General features: G+C 48.7%; 10 protein-coding genes across 10 annotated transcripts; 4 read left to right on the top strand and 6 right to left on the bottom strand.

Annotated features, from left to right (window-relative positions):
- Window positions 1–656: 656 nt before the first annotated feature.
- Window positions 657–2,072, bottom strand: N7508_000191 (CobW family GTP-binding protein; the record flags this gene model as incomplete). Its single annotated transcript, XM_058458276.1, has 5 exons — window positions 657–1,025; window positions 1,075–1,685; window positions 1,743–1,754; window positions 1,804–1,887; window positions 1,949–2,072. The coding sequence occupies 5 exons, from the start codon at window positions 2,070–2,072 to the stop codon at window positions 657–659; spliced, it is 1,200 nt and encodes a 399-aa protein (XP_058324498.1).
- Window positions 2,073–2,555: 483 nt separating this feature from the next.
- Window positions 2,556–4,034, top strand: N7508_000190 (Mob1 family protein; the record flags this gene model as incomplete). Its single annotated transcript, XM_058458275.1, has 2 exons — window positions 2,556–2,774; window positions 2,823–4,034. The coding sequence occupies 2 exons, from the start codon at window positions 2,556–2,558 to the stop codon at window positions 4,032–4,034; spliced, it is 1,431 nt and encodes a 476-aa protein (XP_058324497.1).
- A 788-nt stretch (window positions 4,035–4,822) lies between these two features.
- N7508_000189 (mRNA-binding protein RRP12) lies at window positions 4,823–8,718 on the top strand (the record flags this gene model as incomplete). The annotated part of the gene is made up of 3 exons (XM_058458274.1): window positions 4,823–4,885; window positions 4,940–6,847; window positions 6,904–8,718. The coding sequence occupies 3 exons, from the start codon at window positions 4,823–4,825 to the stop codon at window positions 8,716–8,718; spliced, it is 3,786 nt and encodes a 1,261-aa protein (XP_058324496.1).
- A 402-nt stretch (window positions 8,719–9,120) lies between these two features.
- Window positions 9,121–10,361, bottom strand: N7508_000188 (uncharacterized protein; the record flags this gene model as incomplete). Its single annotated transcript, XM_058458273.1, has 5 exons — window positions 9,121–9,372; window positions 9,440–9,897; window positions 9,956–10,024; window positions 10,079–10,284; window positions 10,345–10,361. The coding sequence occupies 5 exons, from the start codon at window positions 10,359–10,361 to the stop codon at window positions 9,121–9,123; spliced, it is 1,002 nt and encodes a 333-aa protein (XP_058324495.1).
- Window positions 10,362–10,725: 364 nt separating this feature from the next.
- Window positions 10,726–12,337, top strand: N7508_000187 (F-box protein; the record flags this gene model as incomplete). The annotated part of the gene is made up of 2 exons (XM_058458272.1): window positions 10,726–11,162; window positions 11,224–12,337. The coding sequence occupies 2 exons, from the start codon at window positions 10,726–10,728 to the stop codon at window positions 12,335–12,337; spliced, it is 1,551 nt and encodes a 516-aa protein (XP_058324494.1).
- A 129-nt stretch (window positions 12,338–12,466) lies between these two features.
- Window positions 12,467–13,662, bottom strand: N7508_000186 (uncharacterized protein; the record flags this gene model as incomplete). Its single annotated transcript, XM_058458271.1, has 4 exons — window positions 12,467–12,923; window positions 12,980–13,201; window positions 13,270–13,530; window positions 13,592–13,662. The coding sequence occupies 4 exons, from the start codon at window positions 13,660–13,662 to the stop codon at window positions 12,467–12,469; spliced, it is 1,011 nt and encodes a 336-aa protein (XP_058324493.1).
- Window positions 13,663–16,500: 2,838 nt separating this feature from the next.
- Window positions 16,501–17,219, top strand: N7508_000185 (uncharacterized protein; the record flags this gene model as incomplete). The annotated part of the gene is made up of 3 exons (XM_058458270.1): window positions 16,501–16,668; window positions 16,747–16,929; window positions 16,986–17,219. The coding sequence occupies 3 exons, from the start codon at window positions 16,501–16,503 to the stop codon at window positions 17,217–17,219; spliced, it is 585 nt and encodes a 194-aa protein (XP_058324492.1).
- Window positions 17,220–17,595: 376 nt separating this feature from the next.
- Window positions 17,596–19,306, bottom strand: N7508_000184 (cytochrome P450; the record flags this gene model as incomplete). Its single annotated transcript, XM_058458269.1, has 4 exons — window positions 17,596–18,023; window positions 18,077–18,623; window positions 18,673–19,145; window positions 19,201–19,306. 4 exons carry the CDS (start codon window positions 19,304–19,306, stop codon window positions 17,596–17,598), a joined length of 1,554 nt encoding a protein of 517 aa, XP_058324491.1.
- A 939-nt stretch (window positions 19,307–20,245) lies between these two features.
- Window positions 20,246–21,646, bottom strand: N7508_000183 (CRAL-TRIO domain-containing protein; the record flags this gene model as incomplete). The annotated part of the gene is made up of 1 exon (XM_058458268.1): window positions 20,246–21,646. One exon carries the CDS (start codon window positions 21,644–21,646, stop codon window positions 20,246–20,248), a length of 1,401 nt encoding a protein of 466 aa, XP_058324490.1.
- A 585-nt stretch (window positions 21,647–22,231) lies between these two features.
- N7508_000182 (Zn(II)2Cys6 transcription factor domain-containing protein) lies at window positions 22,232–24,572 on the bottom strand (the record flags this gene model as incomplete). The annotated part of the gene is made up of 3 exons (XM_058458267.1): window positions 22,232–22,758; window positions 22,823–23,131; window positions 23,177–24,572. 3 exons carry the CDS (start codon window positions 24,570–24,572, stop codon window positions 22,232–22,234), a joined length of 2,232 nt encoding a protein of 743 aa, XP_058324489.1.
- Window positions 24,573–24,660: the final 88 nt, after the last annotated feature.

The following is a 24,660-nucleotide window of genomic DNA, read 5'->3' as shown; positions in this document are numbered from 1 at the left end:
GGTCACTGCCACAAAGCAAGACAATTAATATTTAAACAACAACATTCTTGCCCAAATTGGCGGCAGCCAACGAAGCCACGACCACTTGACCATTGATCCTTGACCCTTGAGCCTTTTCGTCCGAACGAGCCCCATATTCGGGGCCGAGCACTCGATACCCTTTTGATTTGCTCTGCTTGTACAGTTTATGCCTCGTCGTTTGCCTCGTGTTCTTTCAGCTCTTGCTAGCATGCATTTACACCGATGGCGGGCGAATATCCTGGAGTACCAAAAAGTCCTTTGTTTGCCTCTTTCTTCTTTTTTGCTTTCTTCCTTGCATGGCGGATTTTAATTGGTTTTTGTTTTGGTAGCCTTGTGTTCTTTTCTTTTGTCTTCTCTTTTGTTACTTTTTTTGCTGTTCATTTGTTCATTTGTTCATTTTTTTTTCTTGATTTCTTTATATCTCTCTCTTTGGAGGCCCTCTTGCGTTTTGGTATCGTCATACGGAAGTCAATGTATATTGATGGGTTCTTTTTCTACCTCCTCTCGACTGACAGGGCTGTATTATTCTTTCTATTTTTTATTTCGTTTTTGGCAATGCAATTATTGAATGACATGACTGGCTGTTTTTTAAGAGACAACCCGTAGACTACATTTATGGTTTCCCTTGTATTCGTTTAATTGCCCGCCACGCATGATTCGAAGCTCTCGAGCCAGGGCTCGACGCTTGAACCAAGTCCTCGTCCAATCAGTACAATCTTGCACTGAAGTGGTTGAATCCTTTCCTCGTCATGTTCAATTGGTTCCGCATCCCGGATTTCAAATACATCCCGCACGGCCTGGATAATCCGACTTGTTCCATCTTTTAGAACCAGAATTCCCTTTAACCGATGAATCTCGAAGTTGTCGGGATGTGGCTCTGTTGTAATCGGCTTGGCAGGTGCAGGAAATGTGGACTCCCACAGAACAGAGCGCAACCAGGCATCGACACAGTCAACTTTATCAGCTGGGATTGGCGGTGTGACAATAGCAGTGGTGGAAATTGCCTGCTGATGGTTAGAACACGAAAAAGCGAAACAGAGAACATCAACTCACCGGATCCATATGGCTATGACCCTTCTTACTGAAATCTAGATCCGCCAGATGATCATAAGCATGCAAATCCAGCAAAACACCCTCAATCTGTGGCGTGCGACTATGATCCGTAACATGAATCTTAGCCACGCTATTAATAGACGTAACACGATCGCGCACAGCTTCCAATTCCTCAACTGTAACAAGATCCGTCTTGTTGAGGATAACAACATCAGCATGTGAGATCTGCATATGAGCCATCGACAACACAGGCCCAGAACCATGATCATGATGCTTATCATGCGCCTCGGCCTTCTCCTCGGCTGCGGGCTCGTCTAGCAATCGCATGATGTTCTTTGCGTCGACGAGAGTGACGATTCCATCGAGGTAGATGGAGCTTCCGAGTCCCTCGTCCATCCAGAAGATTGGGGCGATGTTGCCTGGGTCTGCTAGGCCTGTTGTTTCTAGTAGGATGTAGTCGAATGTGCCTTGGCGTTCCATCAGGGATTCGATAGCCATTACACCCGAGTCTTTCACTGAGCAGCAGATGCAGCCGTTGCCAACTTCCATCCATTCTGTTACTTCTTGGCCGTCCTTGTTTACGGACATTGGTTGTTTTTCAATGTCCGTTGCTATGGGTTGAATATGGTTAGTAGGTAAGATGCGGATGTTTTGATTGGGCGTCTTACAGTCACCAAATTCTAATATCATATTAGCTTTTTGTATATAGTAGAGGTTGAATCCACGAACCATTCATGATGACGGCAATTTTCTTGCCATGTTTCTCGGTGAGAATGTAATTTAATAGGGTTGTTTTACCTGCGCCAAGGTATCCTGTTCAAGGTTTTAGCTGTGAGATCCAACATAAACCGAAATGCTGCCCACCTATACATACCTGTTACGAGAGTGATCGGCACACGAGCAGTCGGTGCTTCTTCTAGAGATGTCTGATCTGCCGGCATGGCAGAGATATCGATCAACTCCGGAGGAGCATCCTCATCATCAAAGTTGTTAGACATATTACTGTAGTCTGAAAAGCAAGCAATATATCGAATATTCCAGTGTCAGTCCGGAGAGAGAAAGCAACTTCTTGATTCGCAGAGCGGCATCAGTTCCCCACACCGCCTTGGAGTATATCGGAGCCTGAGATGCCCAATGGTGTCAATGTACTTTTCTATATTTGCTTAAAAGATAGACTTGATTGACATACACAGAATCTTTAGCTAACATAATATGTCAGTTCTTTGCCATTTGACAATTTACCACTTTTGTCTAGCACTTCTGAATAGAGTCGCAGTGACGTTCTCACCAAGAACGGATGTTAGGGCACAGGGCTCGGGCGGTCAGCCGTTGTTATGGTCGAAGCTGAGCTTGTTATCGCCAGCTTCAAGCTCTCCATGCTCTCACGTTTCTTTTGATCAGTTTGACAGGGCGTCTAGGGAACTTTCACTCATTTGTAATCTGACTCTCCGTTTCATCTAGCGCCCTTGTTTTCCACCGTCATGACTTCCGGAATGTCCCCGTCCAGCTCCCCGCGGCTTCCAAGCCCTCCCCCGTTCACGGAGGTTCAGATCGCTCCTCAGTCACCCTCTGGAGAGACTTTTGAGGACCAGATGCTTGGTGCTGCGGTGGGTGAAGATGATGGCTCGACACGCAGAATCCGTCCCGGCACCAAAGCCGCCGACATGGCATTTGGACCGCCGTTGATTCCCCTTTCGCAGGTAAGTTGCGCTTGACTGACTTTGATTGATCCTTACTGATAATCATAGCTTGACTCGCCTTTCCAGCTTCAGGAACACCTCAAAGCCCTGTATCATCACTTTACGAAACCCGAAGGATCTGACACCGTGGTCCCGATCAACCGCCAGGTTGCGATCCAACTAGCGGAACCCCCCGAGGGTGTCGACCGATCGCTTTGGCTTTACGAACTCTGCCGATTCCTCACCATGAAAGTAAATAACCTCATTGTCGCCTTCTTCGCCGAGGACCCGCCCTGCTCTGCGACCACTTGCCCAGAGATGCGAGCTTCGGAATGGCAGTATCTCTGCGCGGTACACGACCCTCCCAAATCTTGTTGCGCAATCGATTACTGCTGTCACACTTTGGACTGGGCCATGAACACCCTCACATCGCCCAAGTATTTTCCAAGTCGGCTCACGCTAGGCAACGAGAATGCCGGAGGCCCTCAGGCCAGCATGAGACACCTGACGAACGTCTTCCGCCGCCTTTACCGTATTTTCGCACACGCTTGGTTCCAACATCGCGGTGTATTCTGGCAGGTGGAGGGTCATGATGGCCTGTACGTCTTCTTCAAGACTGTTTGCGACATGTACAGCCTCATCCCGCATGACAACTACACGGTTCCCCCCGAGGCAGAGGGCCCTGATGCAGTTCAGCCTGAGGAAGAGCCAGTTGATACCAAGCGTTTAACAATTCTGCGCAAGGAAGATGAAAATCCATTTGGTTCTGGCGCAGATAGTCTGGACCCGGCTCTCGGCACTGGTGCTACCACTCGTCGTCACAAGCACAGCCCTTCGACCGGTTCGCGTGTCACAACCATCACTGAGGATATGGAGGATAGTCCAGAGATCCCCTCGCCATTGCGTGAGGCTCTGGAGGAATCGCCCGAACGCCCTGTTTCTGTCCTGGAGACGACCCAGCCTCCTGTCGAGACCTCTGAGGAAACTGCCTCAGACAAGCCATCCGCTCAGGAAGAAGAGCCGGTCACAGAGACAGATGAAGAAGCAAACCAGCAGATCTCGGAAGAAATCGGACAGCCTGGACCATCCGAGGCCACAGAAGAGGCGCAGCCGGAGCCTGAGCAGCCTGTTGATGACAAGACCGAAGAGCCTGTCGAGAATACCAATCGTGATGCTGAGGAAGCAACCACGTCCGAAGAAGCCGAGACGAAACCTGAGCTCGAGCAGAAAGCCTCAACTGCATCGGAAGCCAAGCCTGACTCAGATAAAGAAGAATCTTGAGCTTCATCTAATGTCAAGCTTATCCCTTATGGTACTATGATGATCGTTAAACAACCCCGATTTGTGTACTTTTGATATTTGCTTTTTTGTTAGCCCTTTGCCATCCTAAGGGGTTGGGATGTTGGGCATTTTTATTTCTGATTCTTTCTAGTGCTGGATGATATCTTTTTTGTAATATATGTATGTAGTTCAGGATATTGTTTATGGTCAATGTCAATGATACCCTTTCTCCTGGTCTTCTTTGCCAATTGTAATAATATTAGTCGGTGTATTTCGGTCATGTGTACAGAATACCACGAAGTATGGTGTGGACAGTCTACACGGATGTCTCAAAGTGAGTATGCAGTGTAATGCATTCCCCCTTCCCTCTTTGCTGTCTCTTTGCTCAGTTCTCAATTAGGCCTTGGTATCAAGTGAATATACAGTGTTACAAATATAGAAGTAGACAGTCAACGCAAAAGCCTTAAAGAAAAACACGATTGCTACATTAATTTAGCCCTCATTTAACCCCTCTCTTTTCACCTCTGTTTTCACCTCTTTTTTGCCCAGTTTGAAAGCCTGTGACTTCTAGTTAGAAAAACAAACTTAAATCAAATCACGTAGTTGAGACTGCTTGAGTTGGGACTACCCCACCGCCCCCTTCACCGCTACTTTCTGCTGGCGGTATCTTTCTCTTCCTCGACAATTTTTTTCAGCAACAATTAGGTGCATTCAATCACCTTTGAGGCCAATCTACCACCTCCATTGTTCATTCTCTTAAACTCTTCTTCACCTCGTCGTCGTTAACCATGGCGACTCTGGCGGAGAAGCTTGAGAAGATCAAGTCTCCCAAGCTGCAGAACCAGCACCATGTAAGTTCCCCCGCTGCATACCCAGTCGATTTACACTAACGCATTGACCCATAGACTGCTGTGGTGCTGTCTGCAGTTGAGGATACTCTCCGTGACCAAAAGGCAGACTTCTCACCAACCGCATATTTCGCCGCTCTCATCGCACTGCTATCGCAGTCATTGACCGCCTCGCAAGGCATCGTCAACAAAGACCTTGCGACCTCCGTCGTCTACCTTCTCGATGTCATAACCGTCTACGTGCCCGCCCCAATCCTCTGCTCCAAATTCTCTCAGATCCTCGAAAGCCTTGCGCCGGCGCTTTCTCTGCCCGAGGTCGAAGCCCCACTCTTGCGTCCGTCGATCGGCTGCCTCGAATCTCTGCTCATCGCCCAGGATGCGGCGGCATGGCAGCTCCCTCACACACAGGTTGGCCCGCGCCGCGCAATGGCAGGTCTGCTGAGTCTCTCAGTTGACCACCGACCTAAGGTGCGCAAGCGCGCTCAGGAGGCCCTTGTTAAGGTTCTCAAGGCGCCCCCACCGAGCCCATCTCTGGACCACCCTGGTGCGGATATGTGCGCCCAGTCCGCAATGAAGTCTCTTGGTGACAGTATCTCGGCCGTGTCAAAGCAGAAGAAGGGCCGCCACGATGCGCAGCGCGACAACCAGGAGCCGCTCATTATCCACTCTTTGCAGCTCATTAAGACTATTGCCTCGGCATCTGGTGGCTGGCCCAGCAAGAAGATTGAGCCTCTTTGTGAGCTTCTGATGAACGCATCCCGCTCTACCAACGAGTACATCACCATGGGTGCTTTCGAGGTGTTCGAGGTTATCTTCGAAGGAATGGCAGACGAGATCTCCTCTTCCAAGCTCCCCCGTCTTTTAGATGCTATTTCCGAACTCAAGCCGGCTCAAAACGACTCACAGCTTCTCCCACCATGGATTGCTGTGCTCTCCCGCGGATACGATGTGGCTGCACAGATCACCCCCGAGGATACGTTCGAGAAGCTGCCCGGTCTTTTCAGCTTGATTGCTGGCTTCTTGACTTCGCCCTCAAACAACATTCGTGTCTCCGCTTCCGAGTGTCTGATCTCATTCCTTCACAATTGCATTCCGGCCAGCGTCATTGTGGACCCATCCGTCTATGACGAGAAGACCCTGGAGAAGTTGGCTCGGGGAGCCGTCGATCTGCTCTCCGTGAAATACCAGGCTGCCTGGATGGAAGTGTTCAATGTTTGCTCCGCCATGTTCGACTGCTACAAGTGGCGCTCAAGCCCCTACCTTAACAAGATTGTCTCCACAATTGGCGAGCTACGCAGCAATGAGTCCTTCCACGGAAAGAAGGAGGCCGATGCTGTTATTGGCAGTGCTCTTCAGGCCATGGGCCCCGAGGCCGTCCTGGAGATTCTGCCTCTCAACATTATCGACCAGAAGGCCGGTCAGCCTGGCCGTGTCTGGATGTTGCCCATCATGCGCGACAATGTGACCAACACCAACCTGCGCCACTTCCGTTCCGAGCTCGTTCCTCTGAGCGAGGCTCTCTACCAAAAGGTGGTGACCTTCGGAGCTGCCGAGAAGTCCGTGGAGGTGAAGATCTTCGAGACTCTCGTCCAACAGACCTGGAATGTCCTTCCAGGCTACTGCGAGCTGCCCCTTGACCTTGTGGAGGCATTTGACCAGAGCTTCGCTGAGCTGCTATCAAACGTTTTGTACAAACAGACTGAGCTGCGTGTCGATGTCTGCCGTGCTTTGCAGAACCTGGTTGAGTCAAATCAGGCCATCTTGACCGTTGACAAGGAAGAAGATGATCTTATCCTGCAGCGCCGAATCACCAAGGCCGCCGCCAAGAAGAACCTTGCTCACCTCGGCGGCTTTGCTAGCAACTTGCTGGCTGTTCTCTTCAACGTGTACAGCCAAACCCTTCCTCACTACCGCGGTTACATCCTGCAATGTATCAATGTCTACCTCAGCATTACCCCCGAGAACGTAAGTTATCAACGGCCTTTCGCATCTGATTTGAAGACGTCTAACAATTATCATAGGAGCTCAATGACACCTTCAACCGTGTTACCTCAATGCTCGAGTCTTCTTTGGTTGCTGAACAAGAGACAGCGGCCAAGCAGGGCTCGCAGCCCCAGGGCTCATCTGACAAGATGCCACCCACCTCTCACACCCTGATTGACCTGGTTATTGCCATGTCAATCTACCTTCCCCGTTCCAGCTTCAGTGGCCTGTTTGCCCTGGCCGCTGCTATCCTCAACAGCTCGTCCCCCAACCCGGACCAGCAGCTCATTAAGAAGGCATACAAGCTGATCCCCCGTCTCGCATCGACCGAGACAGGCCGTGAGGCCCTTCAGGAGCGCAGCGGAGAGCTTCAGGCATTGATGCTCGCCACCACAGATAGCACCCCTGCATCCGGCCGCCGTGATCGCATGCTTGCTATCCACGAGATGATTATCCACCTGCCTACCTCAGACCTGCACTTCATCCCTGCAATCTTGTCAGAGGTCGTTTTGGGCTGCAAGGAGAGTAACGAGAAGGCACGCACTGCTGCCTTTGACCTTCTGATTCTCTTGGCCAAGCGCACAATTGACACCGAGCGCAACCCGCCCGGCACCGTCATCCGCAGATCCCTTGTGCCCGGTGTGCCTGACGACTCCCCCGATGCACCCGCCACCATCGAGGAGTTCTTCACCATGGTCTCGGCTGGTCTGGCTGGTTCCGCACCCCACATGGTGGCCGCTTCCGTCACCGCTCTGTCACGACTGTTTTTCGACTTCCAGACTCAGCTCCAGCCTGCCATGCTCACTGAGCTCGTCGAGACCGTTGGACTTTTCCTTACATCCAGCAACCGCGAAATTGTTCGCTCCGTCCTTGGATTCGTTAAGGTTGCCGTTGTCGTTCTTCCCGATGACGCTTTGCGTCCGCGCCTGAGTACCCTTGTTCCCAACCTCATGGCTTGGAACAAGGAGCACAAGGGACGTCTTCGTAGCAAGGTCAAGGGTATCATTGATCGACTTGTCCGCCGCTTCGGTGCCCCTCTTCTGGAAAGCCTTGTCGGCGAGGACGACCGCAAGCTCGTTGTCAACATTCGTAAGCAGCGTGAGCGCAGCAAGCGCAAGAAGAAGGAGGGCGTCGAGGGCGAAGATGACGACGAGGAGAAGGCTGCTAAGCCTCAAGCCGGTAACGCCTTCGACAAGGCTGTCTACGGCTCTGACTCTGACTCCTCGGACGAGGGCTCCGACGACAACGGAAGTGACGTTGACGTCGACGACCTCGCCCGCATCAAGGGCAAGGCCGGTGGCAAGAAGAAGGCCGGCCAGAGCAACCAGTACATCCGTGAGATGTCTCCCGAAGACAACCCTCTGGATCTTCTCGGCTCCAACGCTCTAGCCAGTATCTCCACCACCAAGCCCAGCCAGCGCTTCCTTAACACCGGCCCCGGTTCTAAGAAGACGCGCACTGCCAAGGTCGACGCTGACGGACGTCTTGTTCTTGGTGACGACGGCGATGTCGTTGCTGAGGATGTTGAGATGTCCGGTGCCGGCGAGGCTGGTGGCATCAACGCCTACCTTGCTGCCGTGAGCGGACCCGACGCTGTCCGCCGTGGCCAGAAGGGTAAGGTGAAGATGGGCCAGTCCACCAAGAAGAACTCCGGTGACCGCATGGATCTTGATGATGAAGATGCTCTCAAGGAAGACGTGCGCGCGTCCGGCTCAGGCAAGGGCCCCGGTCGTCGTGGTCTCGGTGCTCCAAAGACCGCTGGTGCCCCTGGCGGCGGCCGCATTGAGAAGCGCCGCAGCCCTGGCAAGGCCCCGAGAGGTAACAACCGCTCGGGATGGGGAAAGAAGAGATAAAGCACAGATTTTGATCTCTTGTCGGTGGAAAGGAAAGAGGGTGGCCTCTTAGCAGATCCTGGTGTTATGTTTTGGGGCTGTTTCATGTTACTTGGTTTTGATTTACATTCTTGTGAACCATTTTATTTTCTTCCATCTGCTCTTTTCATCTTTCTAGCTAGTCTTCGGCCCCTTCGTGCTTGGTTGGTGCTAGATGTTTTCTCATAATACCCGACGCTGTGGTGATTCCGTTGACTTGGGCTTTCTTTTTTTGTTGTTTGATGCAGAGTTCTGCTGCGTCTCTCTCATGATATGATTACGATTGTGTTCAAAAGTTTGTTTTAGGTCAATGGAGATAGATACGGTTTTTTCTTTTTCCTCTGCTACGTAAAGTACATACTTTGTGAAAACACTTGGAAGCAATTAAAGCTTTTCGGCCTCGGCAATGATGGTGTTTCGCACGCCCTTCTGGAAATCTTCCCCAGTAGGCTGCCATCCTAGCAGCTTCTTGGCCCGCGAGGCCGTTCCTTGGCCATTAGTACCCAAGACCACGGCTCCATGAGGAATAACATTATTTGCCTCTTCAAGAGTCATCGAGCGTACTGAATTAGCTGAGTCTATATAACCAAGGCTATGCGCTTCCTTGGCAATGACTGAGGCGACATCCTTGAAGCTCTAGAAGAAGGCATTATGTCAATAAGGTATCGTTAAATCAAATCGGGGGAGTAGAGTAAGGACCAACCTCGATGCCATTCTCCGCAAAATAGAGACCATTTTCATTCCAGAAAGGACCCTCGGTAGCCTTCGCTGCAGTCTGCGCAAGATCTGCGAATAATTTACCTAGATCAGAAACATGGATAGTACCCCAACGACTAAGTCCCTTGCCGAGATATAGACCGACACGCTGCTGAAGCGCAGCCTTGGCCAAAGATGGGATTTGAATGCTTCGTTGGTTGACAGGGCCTTCTCCGGCTCCGTAGATGATTGGAGGGAAGATAATGGCTGTCTTGGGACCGTCAGAGCCCAAGTCGAGAATGTAGTTCTCCACGGGTCTGCGGTTTCTGTAAGAGCGAATGAAACCCCGCAGACCTTCGGCGTTGTCGAGGTCGTCGAAGACTTGATCTGAGGGCTCGCCATATGAGTTGTTATCAATTTCGGGGCATGCTAGCACGCTAGCGCCTGTGATCTGAATATAGTATGCTGGAATCAAGTCAGAATCGGCAATTGGATTCCTAGGCAAATAGGGCCAGGCGCATACCATTATGACGTCCTGCTAGACCTTTCGCGATCGCATTGACACTTTTCATATGCTTGTTGCTGGCAGCATCTGCAAAATTCCGATTAGAAATTAATTATAATATTCAATGGCTGCGCAACTCACGAATAACAATGTCGGCGTTACGTGCTTCGTCTTCAATGACCTTAGTGTTATCTAGATCTGCAAGGACAATGCAGACCGTAGGGTACGCCGCAGAAACATTGCTAGCCTTCTTTGCGTCTCTCACGAGAACAGAGATATCATATTTGGGGTTACTCTGCTGCAGGGAGTGGAGGACTTGGCCTCCGACGTAGCCTGTGGCACCCGTGCTAGGGTTGAAGTTAAGCAGAAAGAACGTGGAGCTCGGTCGCAAAACATAGACAACTTACAGAAAGATCTTAGTCATTTTGAGGATTGATCAAATGTTGAAAACGTGTTCAATTGAACGAAAAGTGACGCAGAGCGAACGACACTTTTGTAGACACGCCCCGCGCTACAGACACCAGAAAGGGCAAGTGATTCCATGGAGACACCAGCCCTCACATCAATGTCTATCAGCATGTCATTGAACCATCGCCATCGTCTCCACATAAATACCTGATCCGTGTCAACTCGGGATACATCTCAGTATCTCTAGATAATATCAAGAGGAGCCTCACGCCAAGATATGGTATCAGGCAGCACAGTGGATGCCTAGCTAGGCCTCTTTCGGCGGCAAACTCCTATAGCTTAAATGGACCGCGATTTCCAAGAGACATTGCCTATCAAACATGTCTTTTCTCAGTCTTCCTCCTGAGATTCATCAGCGAATCCTATCATACATCCTCTCCGCTCGAGATGTGGCCGCCTTGTCGATCCAATGTCGCGCTCTTCACGCCATGTGCGACATGCCAACACGCAAAATTTATGACACAATTAGCATCTACTCAAACGACGAGAGCATTGACGGGGCATTCGGGCTTCTAATGAACATCTTGAAACGGCCAACTCTAGGCCATTATGTGCGCCATGTTGAGTCCTGTTCGGCGACCTTTCTCTCCATGGAATTCAAAGAGACTGCACCTCAGCGCGGAGTAAACGATGAAGATACGGCTCTCGTGCGGGGTGCCGTGAAGAAAGCTGGGTTTTCAGGCCACAGCGAGGACCGCGTAGTCAATATGCTCATGCAGAGGATGGAACATGCGACAGGGTCATATGGATTTTACAAGTAAGAGCTGGTTAATACTTTGTGTTTGCACGGTCGACTGATTAATAGTAAATGAGAACAGGTACCGTGATACACTTGGCACCTTTATTGCGCAAGCCCTCATTGCGGTTCTCATTGCACTCTCGCCCAACCTTACATCGATGGCCACACCACCGCCCTTTCGCTGGCACGGACAGGAGGGGGTGTCATACCCACTTGTCGAATTTCTTCGCCAGGTCAAAGCTAGTCCAGAAGCAAAGCCATACTTTCAAAATCTGCGGAAGGTATATTTGATTAATAAATCTGACAGTACATGGTCGGACGGCCGTTTCTACGTTCCAATGGACTTCCTTGCCTGCTGGGAGTTGTTTGACCAACTTCCATCTATTGAATCTATCGGGGCGGATCTCGTTGTGGCAGATGAGAACGATAAACAGGCCCTTGAGAGCAGGCTCTCAAACATTAGCAGGATTGCAATCAACCACTCGCATATCAACTCAAATATTCTTGTTCAATGCATTTCATCATGCAGAATTCTCAGAGAGCTCCAATATTCAATTGGAGGCAGGGCAAGCAGTGATGGAAGCTCCCCGACCGTCAATCCCAAGGCAATCATCAAAGCGATCTTAGGGCACAAAGACAGCCTTGAGATTCTAGATCTTGATGTTGATAGTGTCACTCGCCTTGAAGGTCTGGCAGGAGATGAATATGATTACGAAAGTATGGAGTTCGAACTTGATAGAGATGGGTCTCCATTTAAGGAGTGGGTGCATCCTGGTGTTAGTGAGAGTTTACGCTCCATATGGATGCGTCAAGGGTCACTGAAGGATTTTGGAACTTTAAAGGAACTGAGCCTGGGCTTAGAATTCTTAGTATATTTTGCCAGGGGTGTGAGAGCCAGTGAAGCTCCTGTGGAAGAAGCTTCTATGGAAGATCACGAGTGGCCCATAGTGGCTGATTGCCTCCCTGAAAGTCTTGAATATTTGTGTATCAGAGGATACGAGAAGGGGGTGAGTGAAGAGCTTGATAGACAGGTAGATGCATTGATGGCCTACTACGAGTCTGGATCATCGAACCTGAAAGAGATCAAGGGACTTGTGGAAACGATACCCAATTCCGATACCGTGGGTAGTCCAGATAATAACGGGGAGTTATTGTGGTCGCTTACTGAGATGGGCTATGAGAGTGACTGGTGATGCGCTTCTCGAGATGATTTATGGAATCCAGCAGGTGCATTTTGTTCTGACATATCACGAGCGCTACGAAATCAATAATTCAATAAGTCAAATCAGCTAAATTTAGTACCCTCACGGCTGATAACGAGTTCAAAGATTCCTCGCAAGTGCCTCGCTGCAAGATTTGATAATCTCTTGTTGCGCTTTGATCCATTCTGTCGTCCATTCCTTCAATTTTAGAATGGCATCCACGTCATCAAGGGACCCTGGATCTTCAAAGTTGTTTAGTACACCCTTCAAATTTTTATCTCCCACTAGCCAGCCCAGAATCCTTTCGGTGTCTTTTGGCTCAGCAAGTTCCTTGCTGACGTTCAGCCGATAATACTTCTTCGTCTGGGCGTGAGGTGCAAATGCATCAACAAGTGCTCGGAAAAGGAGATTGGTGCTTTCCGTATTGGTTGCAATATTCGCAAAGCTCAGCATTGCTTTCTTGAAATCGAGGCCTGGTTGAGCGACGGCTGCGTTGGCACCCATTCCGGTGCCAATACTGAGGAAGCAGTCGGTCTCACGAGTTGGGCCGTAAACACTGAGAATTTCAGTCCAAAGCCTGTAGAGAACAGAAAGTCAGTCGAAACCCAATTTGCTATGGATAAGATAGCCTACCATCCTAGTGGATTGTTAGCTAGTAGACCACCGTCTACGAGTTTCACTCTGCCAACTTGAGTTGGTTGGAAATATCCGGGAGCCGCGGACGTGGCGCGAGCAGCCTCCCACAACTTGATTTTGGATAGGTCGGGGTCCGGAGCAGTTTGTTCATTCGCATAAGAGCGGAGGAAGACAGGTCCGCGGTTGCTGGCAGACTCTTCGCGTGTTGCCATCAAAAGTCTGGACTTGTGGTATCAGTTGAACTGTGGATACAGCGTGAATAGATCAAACGGAGGAAATAGTCCTACATTTTGCAAGGACTTGCATCATCAAGCAGTGCAGCATCCTCTGCATTCTGGCCTGTTGGTAATCTCTTGCGAAGCAGATCTTTGATTACCTTTTCCAGCTGTTCAGCGGAGTAAAATTCGCCCTTTGTAAGATAGTCCAATGGTTTTCCAATGTGGGTACGTAACCAGCCGGAACCAAAGACATCTTTCATCACTGAATCATATGCGTCGAGGCATTCCTGGACAGTCATCTTCAGTCGGCCTAGCATAATAGCAATCAATCTGTTTCATCCAGCATGAGATTCAAGGGGCCAGTTGGACGATACAGTTTGTGATAACTTACCCACCGGTGCTAGTTCCACCGATAATATCGAAAACCTCGCATGGTTTCTTGTTAAGAGCTGCTCGGTCCATGACTTCTTTTAGTAGCATCAGAGAAGAATACCCTCGAACACCGCAACCGTGTGGGAAAAAGTTAGAACGTATATGAAGTAGCTTTAATTATTAGTATAGGATCCTTACCGAGAGCTAAGACCCGGAGAGGACGCTTTTCATTGCCTGCAAATGTCTCGGCTTTATCCCATGCTGCTTTGGTTTTGGGAGCATATGCCTCGTTCTTTGAGTTGACACTGTTCAAAATTTGCTGTAATGCAATGGTGTTTTCAAATATTTGAGCATAGCTTGGAGGTGTGTCGATAATTGTGGGAGTTCCCATATCAAGTACTAGACATGCAGCTCTGCCGTATAGCTCCCAGCCGGTATAACGAGCACACACCCGGGCCCCAATACAATTTTCAACCTATTTCCCCTGTCAGCAGTCAAGATTGCAAATATGAGTTGTTGGAGGAGACTTACCTCGAGTAATCCAAGTAAATCATGCCTTCCTGCAAGAATGTCACCACCCAACTGTGAAGGTTATCAGCATAGCATCTTAGTATGTGGGATAACAAACTTGCCCATTCATACTCCTTCGATCCCATATCATTCTTATGACTCTGCCAGACCAAGTCGACGCCCTCTCTGACTCTTGGAGAACCAGATGACTCATTTTCATAGAGGGCTAGCTATCTCCAACCATGTCCAGTTTCCCAGCGCGCGATCATCCACCCAACCTTGATCGTGCGTTTCAGCGAAATGTTGAACACTTTGTAGTGCTTCTACAGCTGCCTTGTTAAGTGGCTATGTTATATGAAACCCGTTAGCGTTATTTCCTGAGGGTAATATATTACGAGGACCAACCGTTGTTTTGAACCACGTCTTTCCTGCGGCATCTGATCCTTCCCCGATAACCAGAGGCTTCTTTTCATCCTTTGAAGTTGGTGCGGATACGATAAATCGCCCTTGGGGAAAGGGTGACTGGTCATCGATGGCTCGCAAGGGCAAAGCCTGTAAGCTTTGCAGGGACTTGGGAAGCGACATGTTCATTATAAGTGATTATTGCGTCTACCAAATGGAGCTTGGCCTTGTTCTTTTTTATATTTCAGCATGCCGGTACCAAACACAGAAAGGTGTTGGTTGGCGACTATTTCTTTTAGTTACAGTCAAAAATGATTCAAAGCTGGGTCTTATTACAAGTGTTCGTCTAAGAGATAGGCCCAGGGAAAGAGGAACGAACAATCTATAGCTGTTGGCTGGGTGCGGCTGGGGTTCTTTGGGCTGAGAGCTTGTATTCTGTCCAGGTGAAAGTCCACAAACTCGAAAAACCAAAAGAAAAAAAACCAAAAAACATATAAAGCGAGTTAGAATAACCGAACAGCGCATTTTGAATCTAGCCTCTGCTTTATGGTAGTCAGTCATAATCAGTGATAGTCATTGGTACAAAGCTGGGCCTCGTCATGTTCAGATCCATCCACGGGTGGCCCCGATGCTGTACCGTGGTTGAAAGGCCCGGGTGTAACTTGAGGCATGGCTGAAAGGTTTAATTTCTAGTCCCAGTTTATAGTATAGTAAAGCTTACGTTAATTGCAGTCGGATAGTGTCGGTTACAATGTCAAGCAGAAAGCCGAACTCAGACCTCCGAGTGGACTCGCATAATCCTCATTCCTTAGGGCTGTACATGCGTAAGCGGCTGACAAAAGCGACCCGAGTTTATGAGAATTACGCTCGCTATAGCCCATAAAGTGGCAGTATGATGAAGGCCGACCTAGACCAAACGGAGATGCATGCTTTGCGTGCCAGCATTGCCCCTATCCTAAGATTCTCCACACAACATAATTTCTCCATGAACTGCTGTCAGAAAATTGAGTTGTTGAAAGACCACTAAACCGCTAGGATGACTGCAGATCTGCTAGAGCTAATGCCACCGAAGCTGAACATTGATCGGCAAGACTATCAGCGCCGGATCTGGGGTCGATCCACCTCTAGTTCCTGAAGATCATGCGTCTCCCAGTACATGCCACTCGATCACGCCCCAACACCTCCCTGTATATTGATGTTTGACTTAATGTTCGGTCCGTACATTAGCGCTGTGATTCCACTCGATGCCCTCTCATCAAGGGCCTTCGAAGTGTCTGCCTCTGCATAATAAGAAATTCAGCGCAATATCCGCATATATGATTCAAATTAGGGATGGCTTATGAGATCTTCTAGGTATATAGACAGCAGTGAATGCTCTTGAATGAAAGTAACAAATTGTAACTTAGTAGAAGCGATATGAATATGTCCTCTCAATCTACCCCCTGTCACCTCGCTCTCGCTCTCTACAGACCCACAAAACCAGTATCCACTTAACTAGTTCGCAGATCCCGGGGCTTACAGCTGTAGATTTCACGCAAATTGGATATGAGAGCCCATGCAGTAGCTCTAACTCGTCCAAATCATTGACTCAACAACTCCAGTTGAGTCATGATCGTACTTTGTGTAGTGTAGATCTATTCTCACTGCGCCACCGATGCGCGTCTGAGATTGAAATCTATCTTCTCAAATCCCGTTTTCAAGACATTACAACGGAGATAAACACATCCTTTTGCTTTAACCAGAAGGCGTTCCGCATATCTAGAGGAAACTAGTGGAGGCGAATTGCATTAGTAGGATGAATAGTCGTGAACAGAATTCATGAGAGGGTGCAGCATGATCAGTTCTTCAGACGAATCTCTCGAAATGATTCAAACGGAAGAATACATACTAAGAAAGATGATCTAAGAAACATATTTAAAGTCAGTCGACTCCTCAGTTTCTGAATTCTTCATTACCAAGCCTTCTACCAGACAAGAGCCCTTTCTTTCATCCCAATTTTTACCTCAATATATCAAAATGCGTTTCACGCTTATCGCTTCTGCCCTGGCCCTGGCTGTCGGCACCAACGCGGCCATGTCCGCCTCTGAAGTTCAGTCCAATATCGATGCTATCACTCAAAAGTCTGCAGAGACGAAGGATGTTGCCCATAGTATCACCGTCTTGAACGCGCTAAACAAGGGTCCTGTATGTTCTATGTCTTCAAAATCCATTGCACTCAGAAGAAGTCATCTCTGTTGAATCAGTACTCATTTCAACTTACAGCTCGTGATCAATGATTTCAAGGATATCATCACCCTTGCTACCAATGATATCACCGCAATGAACAGCAAGCGCTCTGAAGAAGCCGCCTTGGACTCTGTCGCTGCTCTTGGCTCTCAGAAGAAGCGCCAGAGTGTCGGATACAGTGCTGTCGAGCAACAGGGGATCTGCAACGCTTTCCGAAGCGTAAGGACATTAAAGACTCTATTTCATTCACCTCTCGTGTGCTAACACCATATCAGTTTGTCGAAGTCCACCAGGACCTTCTCAGAGTCGTGATTGGCAAGCACGGCATCTTAAGTACGTTCTCTTTTACCAAACCTATCGCCACCGTTCTTCAAACCCTAGAGGGAGGTGTTGATAAGCTTGCGTTTGGTATCATTGATACCGTTCCAACCTGTGCTCAAGATGCTACTCAGAACAAGAACGCTCTTGACCAGACTCTCAAGGATGCGGAGACTACATACTCCAACTAAATCCCTTGATCTGTCGTAATAACGTTACGTGATGGGCTGCGATTAGTCCAAAGGCAATTTTCGGTCGCTTATTCTGTCTAGTAATGATTCGGGATTTAACGGTCTATGCGTATTTAACGTATGTTCTACGAGCAGATAATACAATATCTGTAGTCTGAGCACATGTATTTATTCTGACTCCCCGACTTGTGATGGTAAATTACAGTTTACTTGGCCTTGAGTAATTTCTTCATTCCGAACTTGTGGCTATCTGTAGAAGAGAGACCACAATGTAAGACTTTGGAGATCAATTTGGTTCATATATCCGGATGTACAATTTGTGAATACCAAGATATCAACATAACAGAAAGGACAAGATCGTCTCGTTCTCCTGCAATCAGGACACCGAGACCGGCGTAAACCCAACCATGGTCCCATTAGCACTAGACATAGTCAACTTCAGATCCTGCACAAAAGGCCTCGAGTCTCGACTCTCCATCGCCTCAAACTCTTGCATAATTCTAACGATGGTGTAACCAGCCTCAGTCAAGGCGAACTGCTGCCCAAGACAGATGCGCGGACCGCCATTGAACGGGAGATACGCCCAACCAGGTCTTAACTTTTCCCATCTCTCGGGACGGTACTCATCAGCATCAGGGCCGTAGAACTCAGCCGATCGGTGCATAGTGTATACGCTGTACATGATTTCGTAGCCCTTCGGAACGTGCAAGGGGGATTTTCCGTCTGGGCCACCGCCGACGGGGAGGTGTGTGTCTTTCTTTGCCATTCGGATGTTGAAGGGGACGATAGGATACAAACGCAATGCTGAATTTAGATTATTATCTTATAATGATTTTCGGAAACTAGGGTGTACTTACTTTCATTTAGAACCCACGACATATACGTCATGGATTTCAGATCATTGAATGTCGGTCGGCGTCCTTCCAAGGCGAGCACGTCTTGTCGAACTCTGTTCCAAATTTCGGGACTCTTTGCCAGGTGGAAGAAGGTGATACTCAATGTGTTGGCAGTTGTATCACGCCCAGCTAGCAGGATACTAAGTAACTGATCCGTGAGCTGTTTCTTGTCAAGTGTTTCCTTCGAAAGCTCAAAAGAAAACACATATTGCTTATCCATGAGCTTCTGAACTTCTTCGGGGACCTTTTGGCCATTGTTGACAGCAATTCGATAGTCGATCGCTTTCTGGACTAATCGCTCGGCGTACGCTCGGGTCGACTTCGTTGCCTTCCAGAATTTGGGGTTGTAGTAAAAATGCATCAGAGGACCAATCCTAATACGTGTCGCGGTTCCTCCTTGGGCGATATCCCACTCTCTGGCGAATGTGGAGCCGGGAGCAGATGGATTTAAATCTGCGAGGGAGTTGGTCGATTCTCCGAAGAGAAATTCGGTTGCAGTGTCGATAGTCTTTCTGATATCAGCGAGATACACATAAGGCGAGTTCGAGTTTGATCACCATTCTCAAAAACAGATTCTGCATATCAACCGTGGACCCATCCCGGGGAATGTGCTTGATGAGCTTGGCAACGTGAGATTCGTAGATATCAGTGTCGGAAACGCGGGTACGAGAGAAGTTAGGACGAAGCATCGCGCGTGAGTGTTCCCATTCACTGCCATCTGTAGTAAAGACGTTTGAACCCAGTAATGGACGTGCTGCCTCGTTGCGAACGGGCCCCAGCTCAAAATCCTTGAACTTAAGTGCCAACACAGCTTGGATGTTCTTGGGCTCGGCAGTGAATATGGCTTTCCGCCCGCCCATCTTTGCTTTGAATGTAGTGCCGTAATCTCTGTGCCAGCCACGAATGAGCTCGGGGAATCGGAATTCGGTCCCAGCCTTGACCATTGACAATATCATACTGATGCCGAACGGGCCGTGGGAGACACTATGCAATGGTGGCTTGCAGTCATTTTCACGAGAATACTTCCAACCTAGAATAGTGATTAGCGTTAGTGTCCCAAACGCTGGGAGCTAAAGTTTTTATACTTTGAAACCCTCGTGCAGCTTTGCAGGACAAGTATGTGAAAGTAATAGCTCCAGCTACAAGAGCATAAAGGGGAATATTCAACATATCAATCGAAATAGGCGCCATATGTGCAAAGTTCTGCGGCGAACAAGTCTTCTCCCAGCTTTGAGAGGGGGAAACAGATAATTAGGTGACATCCATGGGTATTTGTATTCAGTCCACCAATTTCGTCAGCCCGGAGTGACAAAAAAACTATCACACGCTAGGTTGTATTTTAGTCACCAGGGAAGATCATTCGATTACAGTGTCTTGACCTGTTTCAATGTACTCTTTAGGCACAATCAGTGCTTTTGAATTGACTATAGCCACGATGATTGGGCAGAGATCTAGACTTCTCTATTCCAATTTTAGCATGATCGAAGCCGTGCGCATCTAGCAGCTTCGCTTGTAATGGGTTCACAGTACATCAGTACATTTTGACAGTGTCGAGGTAGAACTTACCCGCCAATTAGCCCGTCTGTGCAGGATAAGTGCCTTTAGGCTAGGTGGAACTCCGAGCAATGAGACATGAGACTAATGCATCCGCGGGCGAGGGAGCTAGATGTAGTGCACTGGGGCGGGCCGTCAACCTTTTTATAGTAAAGATCTTCCGGGACTCGAATCTTCATTGGGATTACCAGCTCTGACAATATTCAAAGGCATGCAGCAATCTTTCCGAAGATATAGAGAAACGACAATCAAATGGAAAATGCAGTATTTGTTTGGACCGCCGGTAGGACGCCACTAGCGCCGATGCGTAAGCCAAAAACGGTATACCTTAACGCTAAAAAAGTTGACGTGGACCAAGCAAGTGGGCAACAAAATAGCAGCAGTGGATTCATATATTGAGCGGGGTTGCTGTACATGTCACGGAAGAGCAAATCAAGAATGCCAAGTATGTCATAGCACGCACAGGACTGGCCCTTATATTAGGCCAGACAGAAGTATGAGGTATCGTATCACAAGCAATGCCAGCCACGCAGTGTGGACAAAACTCCAACTAAAAAACGCCTCTCGGGTCTGACATCATGCAGCTACCGAAACTGGTGTTTGATTCAAATTCTCCGTTAGCTTCTCCGCTATCTTTGGCTTCTCCGTAGCCTCGTTGCTCTCGCTTTTCGCGGCGGGGTAGAAACTGACTGTTCCATCGCCCTTGATCACCCCTGTTCGATCCAGAACAGTCCGGGCTCGGACGTATGGGTCAAGCTCCCAGTAGTTCTTGCGCAATTTCTCAACAATCTGGTCTCGAATTTCCAAGTCTGCCTTGGGATCTGCGATCCATTGAGTGGTTAGACTGAAAAGATCAGCACCAAGGCTGTTTCTTTTTGCGAGAATGATGTCCCGGGTGGCAGTATCGTTCAATTTGTCATTTTCACCGGCGACAGGCTCTACGTATTCATATTCCCAGTCTTCTTCTCCTCCAAGTTCCTTAAGAATATTCTCGCGAGGGACCAGTTCTTCAAGGGCCTTGGCACCAGTGATGAAATGCACCTTGGCAGCAACCATAGGGTCAAGAATACCGTTGATGATCTTCCAAAAGCTGGAAAAGATCCAAGGAGCATTGTAGAAGATCATCGCCCCAAGAGACTCGGGGTAGTTCTCCTGGAAACAGTCGATGATGAACTTCACCGGAGGGAACTCCCAATTTCCAAGCGTGAACGAGGTGAGATCGAAAACAATCGCCATAGATTCCACGGGCGGAACTTGAAGGAATCTAACAGTCTCAATGCAATGGACAATGAAGTCGTTTAATCCCTTCTGGGTCTGGGTGCTTGGGTCATGGACCCGTACTCGAACAACACAAATAGGTCGACCCATTTTGTCGCAGCCATGGAAGTAGCCTTTGCCAGTGGTGGCCTGCAGCATAAAACCTTCGCCATCCTTTTTCTCCGGTGAATCTCCTCCCATATGCGATTTCTCAAACGCGTATGCTTCACCCTTGGCCAAAACCTCCTCGTCTACCTTGTATTCATTAACACGCCAGTTCAAGGCCGAGACTAACTTGATCCATGCTTTCGGGATGTTCCATTTTTCCGCGCGAAGGAAGCGCAAGAGAAGAGCGTCGGGGTGATCTTGTTTGAAAAGAGTCAGAAGCGCCGACCGAAGCCTATCGCCTGGAAGCTTTAGAAGGAGCGACTGGATAGTCTTGGTCTCAGCCGGGCTGCCATTCAAGATTTTGAGGCTGTTCAACAGTTTAGCCGGGATAGCCGATGTCTCCTCTTCGGGAGGCTCTGCCGGTGCACGACTCAGGGAGAAGAGTCGTCGACGTGGCTTTGGCATGCTGTCGGAGTTTGCCGCCGAGGCTCCATCGGGACAGGGTACTTCATCATCCCAAGACTGGATCAAGATCCTCCAAAACTCACGGAGCTTCTCTTCCTCCGACGAGGAGAGTTTTCCGACATAGCCAGTTTCTGTCGTGGATGTCATATCGTGAGGAGTTTGGGACAAGACCACAATTGGGGCGTACTGTATCACACAGCTTCTTTGTTTCAAAGGCGCAATTTAAAAATTTTCCCACTTCGCTATGTTCTTACAAAGACTGGAGTGTCGAACACCCTATGAGATTGACTCATCATAATCCGGGATGTCCTCAGGGGCATATGTGATAGCCTTCTGCAGTAGCCCGCATCAGCAGCAGCTGAGAGGGGGTAATCGGCGGACTCGTGTTGGTTCTCAGTCCCCGAACCTGCTAAAATTGTGCGCACCTTGAAGATCTTCGGCTATTGATTTGCAATGGTTGCGGGGTGCTCAACCTGTGTTTCAACCGAGGTGATTATCCGCATGTGAAGGGTTGTCACAGCCTGATAACCTAGGCCCGGCATGTATCTAACATGCAAGGCTGAGGTAGAGACATACCAATGAGAACAATGGATGATGATACATTCGTTGAGGATGCTCACCTCTCTGTTGGGATGGAGATCTATCAGCGGCCCAAGCCACTCCGACGTTGGCCGAACCAGGAGAACAAACAAAAGGGGGAGATGGTATTTGTTGGTGTATAATTGTTGCGAGTTATGTATCAAAATCCGAAGTCCAACATTCAGATAGAATATCTCCATATTGCTGCATCAGCTGCCGAAGGGCCATATTCGAAGTTTGTGATCCACCAATGGTCACATCAAGTGACATCAACCCTTTCATCAAGACATCGATCTGCCGGTCCCATGTTCCATCGGGCATGACCACACCACAACCTCCCTCTCCCTCAGAAATACCAGCATCGTAGTTGGTATGAAGTTGCAGTTGAATGACACCCTCGATGGCCTTTTGAAGGGCTGTCACAGCTAAACTTGGGGTGACATGATAGGCCGTGATCGGAACCTCCGCTCCTAGCCCATTTTGAAGATTAAAGGCCTCTTCCGCAGGGATTTTTAGCACGCATTCAACCGTTTGGGCGACACATAATGCTGCCTCTTGTTGGTACGTTCGAATTATAGGAGCGAACTGCTGCTCGTCCGCAACATTGAGGTATTGGCAGGCGTTTTTGTAGACGTCGTCAAGGAGGAAGATTCCCAAATTCCAAAACATGACAAGAGAGACTTTTGAAAGTAGCCGTTAGTAGGCATTGGTTGTAAAAAGTACACAGAGAAAAGAATCGCTCACCAATGGAGATTCTCGGGCAAGTGGATAAATATAGAAAATTGCTGATAGAATGAGCTATAAATGGTTGGAACGACGCATTCAACTGATTGATAGCTGCGATGCCGGAATATATAGCTTCAATGATGGATTGTTGATATTCGGGCGAAATGTTATTCGAACTTCTCGCACACGATTTGATGTTTATTATCTGTCTCCAGACACAGAACGCTTCTGCACTGGCTTTCAGGCAAATTGCCTGGACCTGTCCATCGAACTCTAGAATGCTTCGACAGGCAGCCCAAGCTGTCATGGACTCCTTGTTGGAAGCAACTTTGCATTGTCAGTCCTGTTCAAATTAATCGGCGGTTGACTTACCTTTTTCAACCCCCCAAAGATCTGGAAGTTTGCATTGCCGGTCCATGGATAGTGCCGCCCCTGTGTCGCGGATGTAGGCAGTCCAGCGAATGAGGTTCATGCTTGCCTCTAAAAGACCACTGTACGTGGAAGATGGTCCTAGGTTCTTGCGGTATTGTGCAAGAAGCTCGTCCAGATAGCAAAGCTTCTGCAGAGCTGAGTCAAGGAAATTGGGCGGCACAAAGCCCTCTATTTCCTTCAACTTTGTTGGGATCACAATGCCGACAAAGGTCAGTGTTGCAATAATGATACGGAACGACTTCACGTGGCGAGCATCATCTAGGAAAGCGCGGGCTCGGAGCCACGCATCAGTAAATGCATTCAGAGTTGACTCAGAGTCCGTAGAGTTGTTTCCGTCAGACACCGGCAACCATTGCATCGAGAATGCAAGAAGGACTGCCTTCAAGGCTGCGTCGGACTTTCTCCGAGCGTTAGAATCCAGTCGGTTGCCATAAAGGTGACTGAAATGATCCAAAAATCGAGCACTCCCTAGAAGAGATATTTCGTGGATGATCTCCTCACTTGTCGGTTCTGAAAAGACGGATTGGAGGGGTTGGTTGTTTGGTGTATTCTGTGGACTAATGATCGATGTCACAGGTGGTGACTCTGTTGAGCTTCTAGATTTGCTTTCTCCTATTCGGTAACGATTTCCAGTCGTTGCATACAAATTGCAATCATATTCCAGAAATCTAGATGAGCTGGCTGTTGAGATTGCATCGTAGATCCGAGTGAGTCTATCACCGAGTATCTTTGCGTCTATTCCAGAATTCAACAGATAGATTGGACTGTCGAACGAGAAGGGAACAGCGGTTGCATATTGATTTGTGCGCATCCGATTCAATGAAAGCGAGATTTGATTATTTTGCTGAATCTCTGTCGTAGCTGGAGCATCGGAGTGTGCTAGTGCGAAAGGTGGAGATGCGCGGTAAATATTTGATGATGATGTGAGGTGGTCATCTGAAAGCCGATCAAGATCAAGGTCAATCCAGGATGCCAGGATATCCTGATCAACCACAGAAGATGCATTCAATTGGGTTTCCAGGCTGCCGGGGAGCCCTTCAATCAGCCTGTCAAAAGAATTCAAGTCATCGTGTTCAATTCTCTCCGCTGCCACCTCAACTTGTGGGATTTGTCTCCTATTGACTGGGGAGGTTGGATGACGCTTTGCAAACTCGAATGTACAGTGGTGTTTCAAACGTTGGCAGTTCGTGCATATCGTTCCAGGCACTCCTTCTGAAATGCTTGGCACAAAACAGCGCCGCTTTGAACGCCGGCACCGGTCACAACTTGTATTCTGGCGACGTTGCGGTTTCAATGATGATTTAAACGCCTGCGAAACACTCTGGTCTCCCGGCATTCCGTATCTACATGAGGGAACGAGAGAATAGTACCGAAAAGGTTATTCTTATGACGGCATGATGATTATCCGTTCCGTCCCGCTTTTT

Source organism: Penicillium antarcticum (assembly GCF_028974205.1).
Source record: "Penicillium antarcticum strain IBT 31339 chromosome Unknown utg000001l_segment0_segment0, whole genome shotgun sequence".
Lineage (NCBI taxonomy): Eukaryota > Fungi > Ascomycota > Eurotiomycetes > Eurotiales > Aspergillaceae > Penicillium > Penicillium antarcticum.
Note: the sequence above shows the minus strand (reverse complement) of the source record. Positions and strands in the feature narration are given on the sequence as shown.